The 22,526-nt window shown below is 43.3% G+C and overlaps 1 protein-coding gene across 7 annotated transcripts in view; it reads right to left on the bottom strand.

The window, feature by feature from the left end:
* Positions 1 to 22,526, bottom strand: part of SPATS2L (spermatogenesis associated serine rich 2 like) — a 136,874-nt gene that overhangs the window by 11,200 nt on the left and 103,148 nt on the right. For all 7 annotated transcript variants that reach the window (XM_043505548.1, XM_038421036.2, XM_038421040.2 and 4 more), the window contains one exon: positions 1,123 to 1,181. In XM_043505548.1, the coding sequence (XP_043361483.1) occupies positions 1,123 to 1,181 (59 nt within the window). The remainder of the gene's footprint in view (positions 1 to 1,122; positions 1,182 to 22,526) is intronic.

Below are 22,526 nucleotides of genomic sequence, written 5' to 3'. Positions count from 1 at the left end.
GAATGAAAGGTGCCATATAAATAGAGAACACTAGAGAATTAGTGATGTCACCACATCCAAATATTCTGAAGGGTTAATAAGTTCCAAAGCAAAAGACTGACTTCATGACTATATGAAATTCTGCAGCCAGCTTTAGATTCTGACATGTCTGCATTAATGACTATTATTAAGGCTATGTTTTAGTTACGGGTATTTTTAGTAAAAGTCATGGACAGTTCACGGGCAATAAACAAAAATTCATGGCCAGTGACCTGTCCATGACTTGTCCTACATACCTGTGACGAAAACTTGGGCAGGGGTTCTCTGGAGGTGGTGGTGCAGGGGCACCACTGGTGTGGGGGGGGAAGAGCCAGCGGTGGTGCATGGCCTGGGACCCTTGCTGGTGCAGGGGGGGAGAGGGTTGGCGGGGCAGGCAGGCTCCCTACCAGGCTTCGCGCAGCTTCCCGGAACAGCTGGCATGTTTCTGAAGCTCCTAGGGTAGGGAAGGCCAGGGGACTCCACGCACTATTCCCACAGCTCCCATTGGCTGAGCAGCTCCCATTGGCCAGGAATTGTAGCCAATAAGAGCTGCGAGGGCGGTGCCTCCAGACAGGGGCAGCTCGCAGAGCCCCCTGGCCCCTCCATCTAGGAGCTGCAGGGATGTCCCAGATGCTTTCAGGGAGCTCCCCTTCCCAACATAAGCACCGCCCTGCACCCCAACCCCCAGGTCCCTCCCACACTCAAACTGCCCTAGCAACGGCTGGTGTGACTGACCCAGGAGCTGTCTGATCTGCTCAGGCAGCCCTGGAGCCAGCTGCATTGGCTGCTGCAGAAGTCATGGAGGTCACAGAAAGTCACGGAATCCGTGACCTCCATGGCAGACATGCACCTTAACTAATACATGTTAACACTCCAGCTGAATTTGTAGGGATGGAAATATGTTAAACTTTGGTACACAATTCTTTTAGACAGAACTTGTTCAGGAAGTGGTAGAGAATACCAGAGGCCCTGTATACAACAAACAATGCTGTAATGCTGCTGGAGGAATTGATTTACTACTTAGTTTTTCTGCAGAATCAAAAACACATGTTCTCCCAACTCTTCCAAAACACACACAATCTCGCTAGCATGTTTTCTACTTACTGGCTTCTTCTTTAACTTTATCAACTTCTGCCATTAATGACACTTCTTTGTCTATGATGCTAAAAAGGAAAAAAAATATGATTAACCCAAGATAAAATTATGATGTGAAGCAGAACTAAAATATATTTTATATTAATAAATGCTATTATACAAAAGACTTCAGAACACTGTTACTGACAGTTTTGGAATTAATAAAGGGAAAACTAAATGGAAAGAGATAAAATAACTAGAGACTAACTGAATACAGCAGCCAGTGCTAACCAATCTCTAATGAAAGTTAATACATTATTAGCCAGATACTATCCTTTTGCATTTATATGCGGATATCTCTGATCTAGCTGCATAAATACTATCTGGGTGCAAGTCCATATTCTCACTTCTGGATTAGTAAAATGCACCCTAGCTAATATCCATGTTGACCTGGTTTACCTCACAGTGCCGTTTGTTACAACAATGTAATTATGGCCACGAGCTAACAGCTTTCTCTCCTTAAGCGATCAGGGAACAATTTTCTCCTGAACACAGTATTTTAATAGAGTAATTAGTCTCTCCTTATGTAAGGTACATAACCCTTGGCATATCACCCAGCAAGGTCACTAGCTGGAAGATTCACTCTCCTTGCCCAGTTTTTGTAGGATTTATGGGATGAGACAGGTACATGGTTGGCTTCCTTCCCACCTTCTTCTCCTGCAGAGTTGCTGAGCTCCCCCACTCAAGCAGAACTCCTGCAACCCTCTGCCACAGCACTCCCCAGTCCCCATCTGTGCTTTTTAACTGGCAAAATGCAGACAGGTGGATCTGTTGAGAGTTAACAGTGGGTCAAAGGCACTTTTAACATAATGATGCAATTTAATGAAGTAACAGCACTAGAGAGCTCCCCAATAGATGGCGCTTTTGTACATAGCTCTAATATACTTTGTAAAAGAGTTCTTATTTATTAACTATTATCAACATTAATTTTTCAGTTTTGCAGAATCAAAAGGGTTTTGGTCTTGCTTGAAAAAAAGGGTTGGCAAGTAGGTCAGATCCCACAAGTGAAATCAGGCAGGCCACTATTGGGGGAAGTGGAAAGTTCAGCTTTTATAACAGAAACATCATAAAATCATAAGACTTGGCACAGAATGAGATATTAGGAGTTCAAGACCAAAAAATAGCAGCATGAAATATAGCTTTTTTTCTGAATCAAACCTTACTGATGTGAGGAGACTCGCAGAAGTCAATGGAACTGAAACCTTACATGAATAAGGCAAGGTTGAACAGGCCCTTTACATCTGGGTTGTTATTCTTTCAGTATTCTAACATAATTGCATTGGGTGATGTGATTTGTATGAAAAGCAAGGGACAGTGCAGCTTCACACCACCCCCAGTGTAGGTCTGTTCCTTTTTGACACAATCTGGGCCATAACAGGAACAACTATATTAGTAATTCATGTGAAAATACCGATATTAACGTACATGTGGTCCTACAGCCCAATAAAAAGTATAAACCAAGAGTATGTATGCGATGTAACAGCAACGTGAAGTGTAGTTACACATAGTGTAAGTCCAGAATATGTATGTAACAGTAACACAAAATGTGGTATAGATAGGCTCACTTATCATTATAAAATTGCTTCCTCTTGGCAAAGACCAACTGTATGTGCTTTAACTGTGCATAAGTCCTTTGTCAGGAGTCTATATTCTGCACTGGCAGATGGATGAAACAAGACTAGATATGGTCTCAGAGTAAAACTCTGGATCTGAACAGTCCCTCCTTTTAGTAAGGTTCATTTCCTAATCCAAACTTTGCACCTCTCCTCTCTCTACAATGGGCCAAACCAAAACCTCACATCCAAACACCCGCAAACTTTGGGGTTGTTCAGATTAGATCTGAACTTTGTACCTAGCACAAGTCTCTTCCATCTCTAGCTATACAGCCTGACTGGTATTAGGAAATGGAACAATCAACCCATTAAGTCTCAATCACAGCTTCTAAAACAGCATTGAAAATTGTTTTTTCTAGTCTACACTAACACACATAGATTTCATTACAGGTTCAGAGGCACCCATTGCTGATAAATAGTTTCAACAATCCAGTTTCCCGCTATAGACCAATCTTCTTATCATCCTAAATAACTAACAGGATACAAGGATATTTGTGTAAAAGCAAATACAGACCATGATTCTGTCTCTCTTATTCTTACACTGAAATAACTTTACTGACTTCCCCATCCAGTATGCCCTTTTAGGCAGCTGTTACTTGGTCCGTAACATATGTAGTAGTTTACAATACCCAAGAGCAAGAGTTCAGTCCTGCAGTTTCAGTACTGTGAACGAAAAGCTCTCACAGTCAATGGGAGTTTTGTGGATAACGATTGGAGAACAAGGTCCTAAAGGATTCACCAGAGAACTGGAAACTACAAGTCAGTTGTGGTATAAACACCTGACTAACGTACAAGAATTCCAAGTGGAAATGGTTGTATGCAGTGCCATTGTAGCTGTGTTGGTCCCAGGATATTACAGAGGGAAGGTGGGTGAGGTAATATCTTTTATTGGCCCAACTTCTGTTGGTGAGAGAGCCAAGCTTTCGAGCCAAACAGAGTAGTTCTTCAGGTCTGGGTTTCCATTTCAGACAGCTAAATTAAGTATCTTCCATTGTTGCATGTAGTGTAGTTGTAGCTGTGTCGGTCCCAGAACAAGAAGAAGAAGGACCTGAAGAAGTGGTCCAATTGCTGCTCAATATTCTCTAGGCATATGGATAGACTTGGGATTCAAAGGGACAATTGATAATTCCATCTTATTGCTCAGAAAAGCAATAGCTTCCCAGAATCTATTTCCTATTAATCATTCATGACCACACAGGTATCGAACTTCCTTGGCTGAATTCTCCAGTTGCATCCGATGAAGTGAGCTGTAGCTCATGAATGCTTATGCTCAAATAAATTTGTTAGTCTCTAAGGTGCCACAAGTACTCCTTTTCTTTTTGTGAATACAGACTAACACAGCTGCTACTCTGAAACAGGTGACAACAGTGAGTCTTGAAAATTGCACTTAAAACATACAAAAAAAAGCACTTACAAAAGTGCATCCACAGTACGCCACAGGTTATATAAACACAACCTTTAGATTGGAAAAAAAAAATGAAGAAATACTGAGCAATAAGTTCACATAAACAGAGTGAACAAAAAGGCCTGGCCCAAACCACTTCAGACCTGCTCTCTCCCCATTCCAATAATGGATCTTTGAATAGATGCTAAATTGCTTGGCTAGTTACATTATATTTTGATGCCAAATAAAAAAGCTTTTATTACCAAAGGAAGAACGAGATCATAGCCACCCCAAATTTCTTGTATGTTGTATAATTAATCATCGTAATAACTTGCCATTTTCTAGATAAGTTTCCACTCTTAATCTATTCTGGTAGGCAAATAAAGAACCCCTCAGGAAGGTGCTCAGATACAACACAGAAGTTCCTAGATAAACAGGAATGATTTTGAAATTCCCTTCACAGCTATTACCTGTAAGTGAAGATTGAGGCATAATCAAAACTGACATTTCTGTGGTTCGTTTGCCACCAGCAGAATAAATAATATATTAGACTAAGCTAACTTAAGGACCAGATCCTCAGCTGGTGTAAACTGACATGGCTCTACTGAAGTCAAAGGAGGTACACTAATTTATACTAGGAGAGGATCTGGCCCCATATCTCTAGTATATAGAAGGAGGATGGCATACCTAATCCCAGCAGATGGCTATAAAACAACGGTTCTCAAACTGGAAATCACAAATCACCAATACATCATGAAGGATTTGTAAGGGGTCTATGAACTAATGAAGGAATATGTCTTTCACCAGTGAATGTCTAATGCCAAACTGCACTGGAAGGTGGAGAGTCAATGTAGTCCGTTTGTCATTCACTCATGGCAGGACCAGGGTGTGCTGTGAGTGAAACTGACTAGTCTGATTCAATTCCCCTTTCAGCAGAGCCCTGTGCAAAAGGAGGTTAATGCAGAACTCTCTTAACTCTTCACCTACCAATGGAACTTCAAATAGAAGGGAACAAATGAAAAAGAGAGGGACAAACACAGGGGAAAAAAGATATAAGACAAATGTACACAGAAAGAAGAAAAATAAATAAGGGTATGTCTACCCTGAAATTGAAGGTATGTTTGCACCTTGGGGAGGCACACCCGTAGCAGCAGCAGGGACACTATACAAACTTGCCCTAAACCCTAGGTACATTACTATGTTACTAGCCCACACTGGGGTCTGTGCCACCACATATTCACTGCCAGTTTTAGCCACATTAGCTAAATTAAACCAAGCATAGATATGTCTATCGGAGCTGCAATCCCCCCTCCAATTGCAATGTAGACACTACCTCCAGAGGGAGAAATGGATGTAAAGAAGAAAAAAGACAAGTGCATGCTGCTGGTGCTGGTGCTGAGGCAAACCCATTTCCCTGCTATCTTTAGGGTATGTCTTCACTGCAAATAAAAACCGCCGGCTGTCCTGTGCCACCTGGCTTGGGCTGTGGGGCTGTTTAATTGCAGTGTAGATGACCAGGCTCACACGAGAGCCTGGGCTCTAGGACTCTGTGAGGTGGGAGAGTCCCAGAGCTCGGGCTGCAGCCCAAACCAGAATGTCGACATCGCAATTAAACAACCCCACAGCCCGAGCCTCATGAGCCTGAGTGAGCTGGCCCAACCCAGCTGCGGGTGTCTACATGCAGTATTGACACACCCTTAGTATTCCAAGCCATTCTCACACCGAAGATTTTGCTGCTTGTGCTTATATTGAACAGTTTCTTAAATTGTAAGTAGTTTAATTGGTTTCAATGAGACTTCTCAAGGACTAAGGTACCACTCACCCTCAGCAACGCCATTCAATTCTGGCCCCATAAGCTATCAACACTTGAGGCTGCTCAGAGCACTGCTTATGAATCTCTGAAATGAGTCCACAGTATGACCGTTCCCTGTTGTATATTGGCTCTCCGAATGCCTTTACATTATGCCTCAGTATTGTCACTTTCAGACCCATCAGTCTCCACTGGATACCAAAGCTTACAGGTGACCTACTAACATGTGTTTTGCAGCTGTTGGAGTGATGGGTGGGTGGGGGGCTGAAAGCTCATGTAGGGTCTTGGGGAGCTTGGGCCTATTGTAGGGTCATGGAGCGTGAAGGGAAGGAGAACTCCTAATTTAGAGAGCTGAACATTTGGAGAGGAAGTCCCTTTTCCTTTAAAACCGAGTGAATGTGAGGCCACAATCATTCAGTTCTATATAACTTACATCTAGTTGAAAGAATGTTTGGTCACCAAAAACAAAAAAAGGACAGATAAATAACAACAGTTAACATTTATATAGAGTTTCTAAGTTGCAGATCTCAAAGCATTTTACAAAGATGTTATTTATCTCCATTTTAAAGATGGGAAAAATTAAACACAGAGGTTAAGAAACTTGCCTGAGGACACACAACAATAGCAGCAGGAGGGGAGTAGAACCTTGTTTTTTGATTTCCAACAAAGAGTGTTATTTTGCACAAGACACATCAGTCTCTTGGACTTAGTACTAAAGCCAAAAAGGTTTTGGCTCGTACAACAATTTTATAAAACTCTGTAAACTGATCAGCTAGGCCACATGTTAGGGACTTAGACGGGTTGAGCTCATAGATGGACAAATAATGAGCTCACAGAGGCATAAACTCTGTTTGCCATACTGAATTATATTTTTATAAAGATTAAAAGCACAACGCACTTCCCAAAAGTCAATGTGGGTCAGAAGAAAACTACAGGTAAATATAATGTCACTCATGCCACATCAGAGATGATTACTTATGTATGGAATAAGGTCTGCCTAGTTTTTGCACTTGCTTTCTCATATGCCTTTCCTGGGGCAGATAGAGAAAATATTTTGGGGAGGGTTTGCACAAAGATTCAGTACAGTATTTAAATTACAATATTATAGAGTCATCTTTTGTTATTGAACATGAAAAGGATTTGACTCTAAGGACAAGCAATCAAATAAAACATCCAATGAAACAGAGCTCATTCACATCCTTTTTCTCAAACAGCACTGGAAAGTCACAAAAATCCATATACATAGTTGCAAATTCCCATTCAGCTGCCATAGATGTTTGAGTCAGACTGTACTTCAGGGAGAGAACTCAGGGTCTGACCCTGTGAGGTGCAAAATGTCTCCTTCAATCAAAAGGGACAGATCTTAGCACCATGGATTACACACATCCTTCAATCTCAACCCCTCTACCCTTGGACACCCAGCTCCTTCAAAGCTTGAGAAAAGCTGGGCTTGACAACATGCCAAAAGGTCACCAAAACTGGGACTCTGGGAGAGCAGGGAGGGACATGCATTTCAGAGTTAAAGATTCCTTAAGGAAAATGCCTTGCTAATAACTTCTTCAGTAGCCATAGGCCTAAAAAAAGAGCACTGGTGTGAACATGGAGCATCAAGCAGAGACATTTCCTTAACCAGGGGTGCAGAAGTCACCTTTGCCAGTTTTTCAGGTTGGTTCAACAATAACATAATTTCAAAAAGAAAAGGAGTACCCGTGGCACCTTAGAGACTAACAAATTTATTAGAGCATAAGCTTTCGTGAGCTACAGCTCACTTCATCGGATGCATCCGATGAAGTGAGCTGTAGCTCACGAAAGCTTATGCTCTAATAAATTTGTTAGTCTCTAAGGTGCCACGGGTACTCCTTTTCTTTTTGCGAATACAGACTAACACGGCTGCTACTCTGAAACATAATTTCAGTCATCAGCTCTCCCTCATCCATTCTCCACCTTTAACACTTGGCTGTTCATTTCGCTGCACCATCTTGGTCTGATGTGATGGAAATGAAGAGCTCAGAACATCAGCATACTGAATACAACGCATCCCATGTTTCCTCAATAACATAGGCTGGACAAGAAGAGGTGAGAAAAACCAACCCTGAAGAATCCTTCATAAAAGGCACAAATGGGTGAATAGAGACAGGAGAGGAATTCAGCAAAGTAGCAGGGGAGAAAGCCGTCTGGTGGTGTTTATGCAATGAAATTCAGGCAGTAGGTTAAGTTCTGATAGTCTCAGTTTGGTGGCCAGTCAAAGCACCCTGCGTGCATAACCCTTATCTGTTACACAGTTTTATTTCAAATCAGCTTCCTTTTATGTTTTCTTAATGTAATTGTATTAAATGCAGAATAATAAAGTGGAATATTAGATATTTTGATAGCATCTTTCACAGAAGAATCCAAAGCAGTTACATGTTTCACAAACAACATAGTGTACATATGCACCCACGTTGGAGTGGAGGGTGGCAACAAACTAGTGCACAGCACAACAATGTAAGGAGGGGTATTTTGGCCAAGGACAGCAGGCAAACCTCTCATTTTTACCAAAAAGTCATGTGGGCCCTTACCATCCACCTGGAACAGACTGAAGTTCAGTTTTAAGAGTGTCTTCTGAAAGATTTACATAAAGTAAACTGCATAGCACTCAAACAAAAGGAGTACTTGTGGCACCTTAGAGACTAACAAATTTATTAGAGCATAAGCTTTCGTGAACTACAGCTCACTTCATCGGATGCATAGCACTCAGTTTGTTGTGAATGTACGTGTGGTCACTACCCTTGGTCTTTGTGTGTTCCTAGAGACTTTAAATCTGAAGCAAGTAACAGAGGTGACTTTTACTCTGTTAAGCCTGAAACTGTAGCCTCCAGAACCAAATCCATGATGGTGTAACACCACATTATAAAATTCACTTTCAATAAAATAAAAGGCAACATTGTCCAGTACTCACTTTATCACAGAATTGAGATCTAATTTATCCCTGCTGGGAGTTAAGCATTTATTATGTGTTGTGTAAGAAGCTATGTAAGTGTAAGAATTTTGTTTTCTGCATATATCACCTTTAAATTTCCAGGAGGTTTCTGAATGCACCTGCCAGTTTGTAAGGGGGAGCAGATGCAGCCTGTCCCAAAGAAGATACATACTGTACTTTCTTAGAGAGGCTTCATTTTCATGTGTTCTTGTTTTGTTCCCTCAATAGCATGGATAATATAATAAAAAACACTCTGACTGACAGTGTGTGGTTGTTCTTTGTATGTGTGAAAACACAGCAATCTGAATGCAACCAAAAAGTCCATATAATTAGAGAGGTAGGATTGAATGGGAAAAGGGGTTGGGTTATTTCCTATTTGATCTGAACCAAGATACTCATGTGTAGTTATAACCTCTTCCCTTTTTAACCAGTAGTTTGTGGTCAGTGTCAAATTATTTACTGTAATGAAGTCTGAAACTTGGTTCAATGGGGCTAGTTGTCAGTCCCTTAAAATCATCAGCACACTCTGTTAATCAAAGCAGACTAATGATGGTTTTGTACAGAGGATTAAAAGGCAGGTCTGTAGCATTGTTTGGTTACCAGTAGAAAAGCTGGATAAATGAAACTTTTCTGTGGCTGTGAACAGTGTGTGCAAGGAACAGGATTTTCTAAGTTATAACAGCATTGCATTATAATTGCATTGACTTAACACAGGGAACATCTACACTCAAGCTGGAGGCGTAATTTCCAACTCAGGTTGATGTACACGTGCTAGTTTTGATTGAGCTAGTGCACTAAAAACAGCAGTGTAGCTGCAGTAGCATGGGCAGCAGGATGAGCTAGCTGCCCCAAGCACAGTCTTGCCCTGGACCCTGCATACTTAGGTGGCTAGCCTGTCCCACTTCCCGCGCTGGCTACACTGCTATATTTAGCGCTTTATCTCAAATCAAAGCTAACGCAGGTATGCCTACCCCAGCTGGACGTTACACTCGAGCTTGAGTGTAGACATCCCCGTAGAGGAGATGCAAAGAGCATCCCAGAATAGGCAGGGATGTCACAGCCTTGTCCGTGCATTAAGCGACATCTGATGGCATGGGAAGGATTCACATGGAAGTTCCCTTAGGTTAATTTTGCATGATAAATACTGTAAGGAAGAGCACAAATCCTATTCTTGGTCGAAGGGATTGTGACTGGGCTTTTGACATGATTTCAAAATTCACACTAGAGTATCATGGCAAAACGGGCACAAATGCCACACTATAATGAATAGCTGGCACAGCACTGATAGCAGTAAGCTATAGTGACAGCTGCCTCATTTCACAATTTCATAACTTTGAATTTCTTCTGACTTCAGCGGGAACAAATTTATCTTTCCTGGTTTACAGCATGGAATTTAGTTCATACAAAAGAAAAAGGACAGATTCTTGCCTGGGTTTTCCATAAGAATAAAAAGGACAGTGCTGTATTCTCTCTAAGATCCTTGAACGTTATTCAAACCTTTTCAGAACACTAGCTTTACATTGCCACATTGGCTGATTTGTGGTTGTGCTCTACTGATGAAGTTCAGAAAATTCCCAAGGTTTGCGGTGATTGGAATCGCCTCTCTCTCTCTCTCCCCTCCAGCTCTAGTCATTATTAATAACCTATTATTCTTGAAGAGTGGCAATAAAAGGAGGAAACCTGATGTACTTCTGAATGTGTGGTGTTGGTATAACATAAGAATCTAATCCACAAATGCTCTTCAGGAGGGCTATTAATGCTACCTTCCTGGCAACCATACTAAACCCAAAATAAAACTATTTCTGTACTGTGGGGTATGTATCAATCTTCCATTTCCTCATGACAATGAATTCATTTCTTATAGAAGCCCCTGGAGAGAAAGGCAGAAAAAGGAAAAATGAAAGAGAAGAAATTCTTGTTTCAAAGGAAAAAGCAATACCTGCTTAGAAAGGAAAGTCTTCACAAAAATCAGGCTATGGTATGACAGGAGACTGGGTTTCAAGTGCATGGGCCTGATTCTCCTATGATTTACCCTGGTAAAACTCCATTGACTTCAATAGCGTTATACCAGCTTGACGTTAAAATCAGGCCTCAGGAACTACTCGAACCTGTGCTGGGGGACAAATCAGCATCTGGCAACCCCAGCATGGGGGAGGTACAAAGGTGCCCCCTCCTCCCACCACTCACGCAGTCCCTGTGCTGAACTCAGCTCTGGTGATTTTGACCCAAAGGATTTACTGTAACGATGGAGATGCTGAATTTCCCCAAGGAAACCAGCACCTTTTATAATTTTACCATGGAGATGGAATGCATTTCAGCATGGAGGCTAAAGAAGGTGTGGTCAGAGGGGACACATTAGAGCATGGGTTCTCAATCTTTTTCTTTCTGAGCCCCCTCTCCTCACCACATGCTATAAAAATTCCACAGCCCACCTGTGTGACAATAACTGGTTTTCTGCATATAAAAGCCAGGACCAGCATTAGAAAGTAGCAACCAGGACAATTGCCTGCGGCCTCATGCCCCAGGGGCCCCTGTGAAGCTACATTGCTCAGGCTTCGGCTTCAGCCTTGGGTGGAGGGGCTCAGGGCCCGGGCTTCAACCCCATGCAGAGGAGCTTTGGCTTTCTACCTGGGCCCCAGCCAGTTTAATGCTGGCCCTGCTTGGTGGTATGTATAGAAGCTTGTTCAGACCATGGGCATTCAGTCTGTGGTCATCCAACTTTGGAAACACCTCATGAGGAGGCAAGCGTTCCTGACTACAAAAGTGCAAGAGACCATGTGGCCTAGGAGTTGTAGGCAATCTCATGCAGTCACCTGTGGACTGTTGTACAGCTTGGCAACCAAAAGGTTGATGGTGTTGAGAAGGTGGAGTGGGAGAGGTGCTATTCTTTTGCGTGAGTCGAAATGTGCTCCTATGAACTCCAGTTGTGGGGTGGGAGTGAGTGTAGATTTTCTTTGTTCATTCGCAGGCCAAGAGCATGGAAACATTGGACTGTCCGTTGTGTGGATTGAATGGCTTCTTGGAGGGTCCTGGCTTTGAAAAGGCAGTTGTCGAAGTAAGTAAAAAATTATGATTCCCTGCTTTCTAAGATGAGCTATTACAACTGCAAGGAGTTTGGAAAAGACACAAGGCGCAGTCGAGAGGCTGAAAGGGAGGACCCTGTACTGGTAGTGTTGTGAGCCCAAAACGAAGCAAATAAAATATCTATGAGCAGGATATATGGTCACATGAACATAAACGCCCTGCAGGTGGAGGGCTGAAAACCAATCTCCCTGCTTCAGTCCTGGGATTATGGTTGCAAGAGTCACCATTTTGAATTTTTTTTTTAAATAATGAATTTGTTGAGGCATCTGAGGTCGAGAATGGGTCACCATCCCGCAGTTTTCTTTTCTGTTAAAAGTAATGGGAGTAGAACCCTTTTCCTCCATGTTGGTCGGGCACTGGTTCTAGTGCGCCTAATTGGAGAAGGTGATGCACCTCTTGGTGGAGCAGTTGTTCGTGAGAGGGGTCCCTGAAAAGGGACAGGGTGGGGGGCAAAGATAGGAAGGGAATGGGCACTGAAGTAGGGATAATGTTTTCTATACCTTTGACCACATCTTCACATTTGCTTATTCATGGGAGGGGGTTGACATAGAGCCGATGAATTGGTACAGCAACGTTGGTATCTTGGTCGCTGATGTTGTTGTTCATATGGTCTATGACTTTGTTGAGTATACGTCGGGTAGCTTGATAAGGTTGGTATCTATATTGTCTCCTCCTATTTGCAGGGGTTTGGATACAGAGAGACCTTAATGTCGCTCTCGAGTCCTTCATGGAGTGAAGCACATCGTTGGTGCTACTGGCAAATAGTTTCCCATCAAAAGGGAGATCTTCGTTGGTTTTCTGAACTGTGTGAAGAAAAGAAGATGATGAAAACCATGAAGCTCGATGCATCAGGATTGCTGTAGCAGTGGACCTTGCAGCTGTATTAGCAACATCAAGAGCAGCTTGTAGTGTGGTACGGGAGATGGTTTGTCCCTCGGAGACTATGGCTTTAAACTGATGGTTTTTTGCTCTCTGGAACGTCATCAATAAAATTCATGAGTTTCTCATAATTTTTGTGGTCATACTTTGCCAGAATGGCCGAAAAATTAGATATCCGGAATTGTAATGTGGACGAAGCATATACTTTACGATCAAGCAGCTCCAGCCTTTTACTGTCTTTAACAGGTGGGGTAGACTTGGAAAACTGGTGTTTGTTCTTTTGGTTAGCTGTCTCTACTATCAATGAGTTTGGCGCTGGGTGAATAAAAAGGAAGTCATACCCTTCGAAAGGAATAAAATATTTCCGGTCAGCTTGCTTACAGGTAAGTGTGCTAGTAGCCGGTGTCTGCATATGGTTTTGGAAGGATCCATAATGGCTGAATTTATAGGTAAGGCAATCTTGGATGTGGAGGTAGGTTGCACGATGTCAATCAACTCATGCTGGTTTTCAGAAACTTCCTCCAGATTAATCCCCAACTTGTTAGTGACTCTTTTGAAGAGGACTTGAAATTTTAAGAAATCATCCAACAGTGTTGGTGGGGCAGGCAGTATAGCCTCATCCTGTGTGGATATGGGCTCCAGAAGGGTTGGGGAAGCATGTGTAGCGTGTTCATCTAAGTGTGGAGTAACAGCTTGTTGTTATGTCTCATTCGTAGCTGTATGCACTGGTGGTGGCGAGGTGGTATTGCTCCTATTTCTGGCATCTTGGCTATCACAGTGGAATCACTTATATGGTGCCCATGGACCTTAGTATTGCCACTGATCAGCGAAGGGCATAGGTGGTATCATCCATGGGTTTGTATACCAGGGAGGGAGGTCTCTGATGAACGAAGACCTAGATTTTGTGTGACCAGTGCTGATTTGGGTCTATGACTGGGAGAACTGGTATGATGAAAAGTCTCCCTGCACTATGGCTTCCTAATCACTAGAAAAGTGAGAGACAGCAGGAGGCAGCTGTCCGGACCGTATGTGAATGTCTGGGGAAAAAAATAGGTGTCAAGTAGAGGTGACTGTAGGTTAGGTGACACCTGTAGGTCTGGTGAATGAATGAACTAGGTGCCAGAGAACCCGTGTGAGAGAAACCCTCTGTTAGGAGTGCCTGCGGCGCTGGAGGGTTGTTCAGCACCGATGTTCTCTGCACCGTAGCGGTCAATGCATGCGCTGAGGTCGGTGGTGCCCAGGGAGGTAAGCGCAGCCTGCCTCTGTTCTGGCAAAATCCTCTGTGCTGGCTGAACCATTGTGGTGCTGAACAGTGCCATGAGAGAGGCAGGCAACTGGAAGCCTGAAGTCTCAGCACGGGGAGCTTGTGCTGTCGCCGCAGCCAGAGGCGGGATTAGCGCAATGCCGGAGGAACCTGACACATCAAAGGTGCTGAGCCGAGAGAAGGTCTGCATAGAAGAAATAGACCTGCTTGGTGACGTTTTTGCTGCAATGTTTCCCTTCTGGGTGCGGGAGGTGAGCGTTTTCTCTTTTGTCCTTTTTGGAGGCAGGAGGGCTGTGGTTCACTGAGGAGCCCATACCTGGGTCAGAAGCAGGTCTGAGTAACTCCTACCCAAGAATCATTTTCAGGCAGAGTTCTCTGTCTTTACGTGCCCTGGATTTTAATTTGGAATAATGGGCACATTTCTTAAGAATGAGGGACTCCCCCAGACATTTTATACACTGGGAGTGACCCTCGGAGATAGAGATTGCATCCCTGCATGTAGTGCACTGCTTAAATCCTGGGAGCCAGGCATATTAGCGGGGACTGGAGGCTGAGGGAACAAGCGGGAACGGATTTTTTTTTTTAAAGGGATGAACTTATCTAGTAACTAGACTGCTAAACTAAGGGAAAAAAGGATATAGAATGGGTAAGAGAAAAAGTTTTAACGAGTCTGCTGTAGGTCCGACTCTGGCCGGGGATGGTAGAGAAGGAACTGAGGAGTTTGGCCACACATGAGCACTATTAAGACAAGACTGGTATGTGAGGCAGGCTCCACGCATGCGCGGCCGATATGGGTACAGATGCTCCCTGGGTTATGCAAGACCCGACTTGCGCAAATTCGCACTTACGGAAAAAGTTCCATAAGCTAGAAATAGAGGGTTTTTTGGGGTTTTTTTGGGCATAACGGTCAGGTATACCAGGGGTTCTCAAATTGGGGATCGGGAACCCTCAGGGAGTTGCGAAGTTATTACATGAGGTTTGGCCTCCACCCCAAACCCCGCTTTGCCTCCAGCTTTTATAGTGGTGTTAAATATATTAAGAAGTGTTTTTCATTTATAAGGGGGGGGTCACACTCAGAGGCTTGGTATGTGAAAGTGGTCACAAGTACAAAAGTTTGAGAACCACTGAGGTATACGTTTCCGACTTATGCAAAATTCGAGCTACGCAAGGCATTCTGGAACGGAATGACTGCGTAACCTGGGGAGCATCTGTACTGTTGTAAAAATCTCCAAACAACGGCGGAGGGGCACACTGACACCTACAGTGGAGCACCCACAGGGACTCCTCTCGAAGAAGAACAGAAGGGTCTGTTTTACTCTTAAAATTAGGGAACACAGAAAACTATGGCTTTGGGGGGCTACTGGGCTATCCAAGAAATAGCTTTGTTTTTAAAGCTGAAATCTCACAGGTTATTAGCTCATAGTACAAACCAGGCTCATTGCTTATATTTTCAAAGAAAGAAAAAATAGATGAGCTATTAACACTGAAAAAGAATCTATTGCCCACGTACAACAACTACTTTTTACCATACTTCTGGTATTCAAGAGTCTTAAAAAGCAAATCTGTGCTGGTGGTCATAGTTAAGGTAAGTTTTTGTCAGGGATATTTTTAGTAAAAGTCATGGACTGGTCATGGGCAACAATGAAAAATTCACAGAAGCAGTGACCGGGGGTCCATGACTTTTACTAAAAATACCCATGACAAAATGTGTAGCCCAGGCAGCTGCAGCGGAGGGAGGAGTGGCGCGGCTGGGAGCTCCAGGGTCCCCCTCCACTGGCGATTCCAAGCTGCGGGGGTCCCCCCGGTCGCCCACTGTGGCTAGGAGCTCTGGGGAGCCTCCCTGTAGCCTGCTGTGGTGGGAGCTCCCAAGGTCCCCCAGCCGCTCCCCCCAGTCGCCCGCAGTGGCCGTGAGCAGTGGGGATTTCCCCGGCTGCTGGGTCCCCCCGTTGCCCAGGGTGGATGGGAATAGTGGGGATCCCCCCCGCCGCCCATGGTGGCCAGGGAGCTATGGGGGTAGCTGGTGGTAGCTAAAGTCATAGAGATCTTTGGAAGTCATTGATTCCGTGATTAAATGACAGCCTTAGTCACTGTTTATGGGCACACCATGACGTACTTCGTCGGGTATGCAACTGTACACTTGCATTCAAAATGGCATCCTCCACACAGCATAGCCTCACATGCATCATGTGTGCGAAGTGACGCTGTGCAGAAGACACCATTTTGTTTGAGGGCCTGAAAGAATTGTCCTGTGGGCACAGCCTGTCTTGGGGCATGTCATGCATGCTTTGCATACAATGATGGCGCCACTCATGGATTCTCAGAAATTGGAGCCACTACATCCATGGGTGAGAGCATGAATGAAATAACAACCCACAAGACCTCGCTACATCTTAACAATTCCATTGGCATTGGTTGAGTTATATGTCATCAGCACACTGAATAGGTTTCCTATATACTACCCAGTGTGTTTCCTTCCTATGTATCTAAGGTATGGCCCCATTATCATATCTGAGCAACTCACAATCTTACCTATATTTATCCTCACAACATCCGTGTGAGGTAGGGCAGTGCTGTTATTGCAATTTTACAGATGGGGACGCGACGTAGAGACAGACCAAGGGACTTTCCCCAAGTCACACTGGAAACCTGCTGCAGAACAGGGAACTGTACCTGGCTCTCCTGAATCCTAAGCTCATGCCCTCACCATGGGTCCAACCTTCCTCACCATATACTGGAGAAGTCAGACCCTGCTCAGCTTGTGACAGCTGGTGAGATCATGACTGAAGGTGGGGTGTTTGCTGACTACTGCTCTGATTTACACTGTGATCTGCGTGGGTACAATAATCTGCCTTTGTTGATCACAATGCAGGATCGAGGCATCTGTGACTATTACTAGGGATAAAGTCACCCTCTCCATGTGGATAGCTATAGGCAAGAGGGAACGTACAGACTATTGAGGTGTGAATGATCTAGACTATAGAGATGACATGACAAACTAGAAAACAATACTAATGGCTTAGAGAAAGTGAGAAAATACAGACTACTAGTCAACATCTCTAAGGCTAAAAGAATGAAACTGAGAAGGAAGAAGGGGCAAGGAGACAAACAGAGTTTCTACATCTGCCAAGGGAAGAAATAGAGTAAATAAAACTCTTCTCTCTTTGAAGTTTCAGATACCTCAGAATAACAAATGTAAGGCAAAGGTAAGGAGAGGGACTGCACATCAAACTTGGCACCAAATGAAAGCTATCTAATGAAAGCTTTCTGCTCCCCTTGCAACACATGTGGAAGGTAACCCAAACTGCCGGAATCTGCCAGAGGTAAGGGAAAAGAAAGTAGGCACAAGCCCCTCTGCTGCAGTTCTGTGGAGTTTGGGATCTTCAGGCATTTCAGGGCATCAGCTTTCTGAGGCATGCTCCTCTCCAGACTTCACAGATATTTGAGCAAATAACCAACCAACTAATGCTGCTCCATTAATTCTTTCTGGGTCTCCTTTCACAGTTTCTACTGCACAGCTAGTAGAGGCATGACTTCTTCCTGGTGTGATCCAGGGGACTGTGTGGAGGCATCAGGCAGCAATGAGTTTTCCAAGGTTCGCGTGGATCTTAGGGTATCCATGCATCTGGGATAAGACTGGTATCAACACAAACATGAGAAGGAGCTCTGGGAAGATTTGAAAGAAAATGGTTCAAAGGAACATGGAAGACGAAAATCTGGCGAAAAGGAACCTGGAAATACAGCCAAAAAGGACTTCCTGGAAATGCTGGAAGTGGACACGAAGATAGTTCAGAGGCATTATCAGATTGGCTAAAGGAGCCCTGGTAATGTCTGCTCTTGCCTACCACACAGCCAGTTATTAACAGGGCATTGGAGTCACCAACACCAGAAAGATCACCTCTTTGAGGCAGCATCCTCATTAAATCCTACCAAGTCAGCAGAGCATGGACAGGGCTATCTGAGTAATAGAGAACAAACATCTTTAAATGCCATCATGTTAGAGTGTCAGGATGGGCATGCATTAGGTTCATTCTGCTACTCTAAAATTGGGACAGCTGGCAGCGCTACTTAACAGCCAACGCTCAAAAAGCACAGATACATCCTTTTAAATTATTCCAGCTGGTTTTTAAATGATACCGAGAAGCTGCCTTTTCCTCCACATACATAGAATATATACTATCCATCTTTCCCCAGGATGTTTGAATATGTCTTTGTTTTCCCAACATTATTATGGAGCCAGTTACAATCCACCATATGGAAAAGCTTTCAAGTACTATTTGCTCACACCAAAAATCTTGACTGTAGTGTTTTTAGTGCTCACTTTAAGGCACTGGAGCTATGAATATGTTTGAGATGAAAAGGAGAAAAGATGTCTGTTTTGGCCAGTTCCTCATGAGATGTAATTAAATCTGCCCCTTATTATTCTCTACAGATTATTTTCCATTTGTGGTGGGAAGTGGACCATATGGGCATATAGCAGATGGTTCCTTTTAGTTCTCCATATGACTTTGTGCATAGATGTCTTATATGTGAAAATGATTTTCTGGTGAAAGGTGTTATGAGGACTGTGGTTCCTTTCGTGCTTCCAACATTTCACTCTAATTTCCTGGGGGGCTATTTTTAATCCCAAAATCCTTATTCAGCCTTTTCATGGGAAAGTGAGAACATGCTATTATAGTATACGAGGGTTAGCCCTAGCCACCGTGTCTTGATCAAATTCTAATTTCGGGGAGGGTGGGAAGTACATTCTGCCTTCCTAAATTCCCCCTGCAGTTGAATTGGCATATAGAATTCTTCTTCATGTACTGTCCCAATCTGGTCTATAATGTGGCTGTGTGCTGGTACACAGCTGCACCCCAGAGTTGGCTGCATCTGAGTAGTGGATGAATTGATTTTTATTTATATTTTAGGGTCAAGTATGCCTGATAGACACATGCCAGTGTTGGGTGTGGTGAAGAACGAACTGGCCAAGGAGGCACTCCATGAGGGATGCTCTGTAATGAAAAGTGCAATGTAAACCCATCTTGATGGCTTCCAGGTGCATATGTAGGGCACAGTGGGCATGTGCCTAGGGTGTTTTCTTTGCATCCAGCTCGTTCTGCCTGCTAGGATGGAGGAGGGATGGAGGAGGTCCTGGCTTTGCCTCCCCACACCCTCTTTGAGGTTTGCTAGTATTCTTGAGGAAATGAGCAGGGCATAATCCCTGTGCTCCTCCCAGGACAGGGACTGGACAAGTGCCTAGTTGCTGCACAAGAGAAGACATGGGGACAAGGCACAATCAGGACAAAGGAGACATGGTACACTGTGCACCAGGGAGCAAAAGGGTAATACATAGTCTAGTCCATGGTCTACAAAGTGCGTTGGTTTATTTGGGATGAAATGCACCATATGAAAGTACATCATTATCACATTATCTGGGGCTTAAGGGAAGAATTACACCTACTCAAGTGCCTCTTAAACTTCCTGTCCTGTGGTGTTTCTTTATTTTTAAACTGACATCTTCTCAGGATTGTTTTTGGCCCTATTTCATTACAAGTTAAATGAGGAAATAAGCACAGCATTCCTCCAAGATGTTATAGTGCAACATAGCACATCTGCTCCACATCATTCCTTTCAGTTAAGATGGGGGGAAAGCACTGTTTTGTCACGTAGGTGACTTTTTACACAGCAGCCTTGACTGAGCTCATTCAGGAGTAAACTTCTGCCGTCAGTTAAAAACAGGAGGTGATTTACAAGCTGGCTGGAGACATAAGACTTCCTCCAGCTGTTGCCACCTCTGGCCCTATGGTCTCTGCTGCTAAGGACAGAAAACACTCTGGAACAATCCGCTGAAAATCTCAAGATGTCTCTGACCATGTGCGATGTTAATTTCCCTTTGTAATAATGGGACAAGTTGTCGCTTAGGGGCAAGAAGCAGCCATATGAAGTTGTCTCTGCACTCCTTTGCTCTTGCTGCAATTGGTAAGCCAGTGAAGTGAAAAACTAGTTACTCCTTCTCAGAAAGAGATATTGGAATACCCTAAAGACCTGATTTGATACTGATTTCAAGGGGAACAGGCAGTAAAAATAAAGGAGAGAGGAGATGACACCTACTACAGAATTAAAGGAAAAAACAAAACTAAAAGAAAACAATAGAAACAATAGAAACTAAAATGTCATTTATCCTTCAAAGGAGACATAAGAACAAAGGTCCTGACCAAGGGTGTTAATTAAAAATCCAATGGCTCTTTTCTCAAGAATAGTGGTGCTAGCTTCATGTACCAGGAACGGGCCAATTTCCAGTCTGGCTTAATGTATTCAGCCCACCTAAATACCCCCTGCAGTTTTGACTGGGGATGGTACTTCTCAGTTCTCATTCTACACTGCTGGGTAGTGTTGCCGAGACCCTTCCCACCCCGTAAGTGGCTTTGCTTCTGCGGCTGGGAAGCGAAGTGATTCCTCTACAGTTTTTAAGTGCTCTGGAATCACCAGCATGAAGGAAACAAGATAATATTATGTCACTAACATTCCTCACTATCTCAGGCTGCTCTCCTCTTGGCCATGGAACAAAAGTCTGGGTAAATTACTTACTTTTTACCGGACTGATAAATATACTGAGTTACAATGAACGGAACAGTGATAACTATTCAGTAGTCTGAGAGCTCCTCTTAATTACCTTCTCTTTCCACCAGCTGCTGATGCTTTCTTTAATTTTAAATTCAGGAACATGGGACACCAGTAACATAAGCAAAATCCCAAAACCTGGTGCTACATGCTGAACATATGGGTCCCAATCCTGCAAACACTTACTACCAGTCACAGCAATTACTATTGTGACTTGTCCCATTTAAGTTACCACACCATGGAGCAAGTGTTCACACAATCAGGTCACTTCTTATTGCACACATAGGATATACAGTGCATACAAAGTTATACCAGGAAGGATATTTATTTCCCAGGAAGGCTGACGGAATGACAACGTATTAGTAGTTAAAACAAAGAGATTCATGGATTTTCTACACATTCAATCAGGCAAAAATTAGGCCTATCAACTGCCTAAATCAATTGCAAGATGATGCACCACTTCACTGAGATTTTCACCCCAGACTTCATCCCATTAGGGTATCTGTGCCGTAACATTGTGATGTATGAAGGAAACTGTTTTGTGGGGCCTGAAACTTGAGAGGCATGGACCTGCCCTATTGCATTCTACAGTTTTTTATAGACTAACTGGCACTTCTGTAACCTAATGAGCATGCTCCCACTGAAGTAGATGGGAGTTTTACTATTGATTTAAATGGGAGCAGTAGCAGGTTCCATGTGCCTTTTGAACTGATTTCTTAACACTGTAAAGATATTTTGATGCATGTACTGTCTAGTGTAGCAGCTCTTTATAAGCTAAAAGATAAATAAATAGAGAAATGAATACTTATGTTTCTCAATCTGCTAATACACTAATATGGGAACACAGACCATTTGCAGGTGGACTCCTGGTGGACTACAGCTCATGCTTCATTTTTATGATCCTAATGAATATCATTTACAGATCTAACTAAGTGATTGCAACCACCTAAACATAAAAATGTCATTAATTTCATTTGGAAAACTGCCAGCACAAAAAGGAAGAGTGGGTTGAAGCTGAGCTGCAAATCAGACCCCTACTGTCACTTTACTTAGTTAAAAGGCATTAAGGCTTCCTAGCAAAATTTGCGAATGTGTTTTATAATGCAAAGTTCCATGCAAAATACCTATGAGAACTAACGGCAATGCAATGGGTTAATGAACTCACCTTTCATCTGTATGCACCTGGGTTTGCAGCTACTGCAGCTTAGGCCATAAACAAGTATTAATATGATGGCTTCAAAGCATTTTTATCTGAAAACATTAAACAATTTTGCATGACTGGCAATGGCAGTCTCTGTTCAACAGAGCTCCTAGGTTGCCACAAAAGGGGTTGTTGATGGTAAGCACTAAGGTGCGTTGCCTGCACATAGTGGGAGAAGCTGGCATGGCACCCTGCTTTGTGATGCCTGGATTCTAGTACCATGAGGACCTCACTTTGTGTGTCCTGAAATTCATTCTAAACATGTGGCTAAGCATAATGAGTGCCCCACTTACTGTTGGCCACCATTTATTTGTAAGTGGCCACTCTGAATTATAATCATGAATGAGGTTATATGGTACTCTCTGATAGAGAGCTAAAAAGAAAAAAAAGAGAATGATCAGATATGTAGATAACACAATATGTTGGGGGAGAGACAACACAGCTTTTGTAAAGGGAAATCATGCTTCACTAATCTATTAGAATTCTTTGAGGGTGTCATTAAATGTGGACAAAAGTGATCCAGTGGATATAGTGTATTTGGACTTTCAGAAAGCCTTAGTCTAGGCCCCTCTCCAAAGGC

This window comes from Dermochelys coriacea, chromosome 11 (genome assembly GCF_009764565.3).
Source record: "Dermochelys coriacea isolate rDerCor1 chromosome 11, rDerCor1.pri.v4, whole genome shotgun sequence".
Taxonomy (NCBI): Eukaryota; Metazoa; Chordata; order Testudines; family Dermochelyidae; genus Dermochelys; species Dermochelys coriacea.
This window is presented reverse-complemented; position numbering and strand designations above follow the sequence as displayed.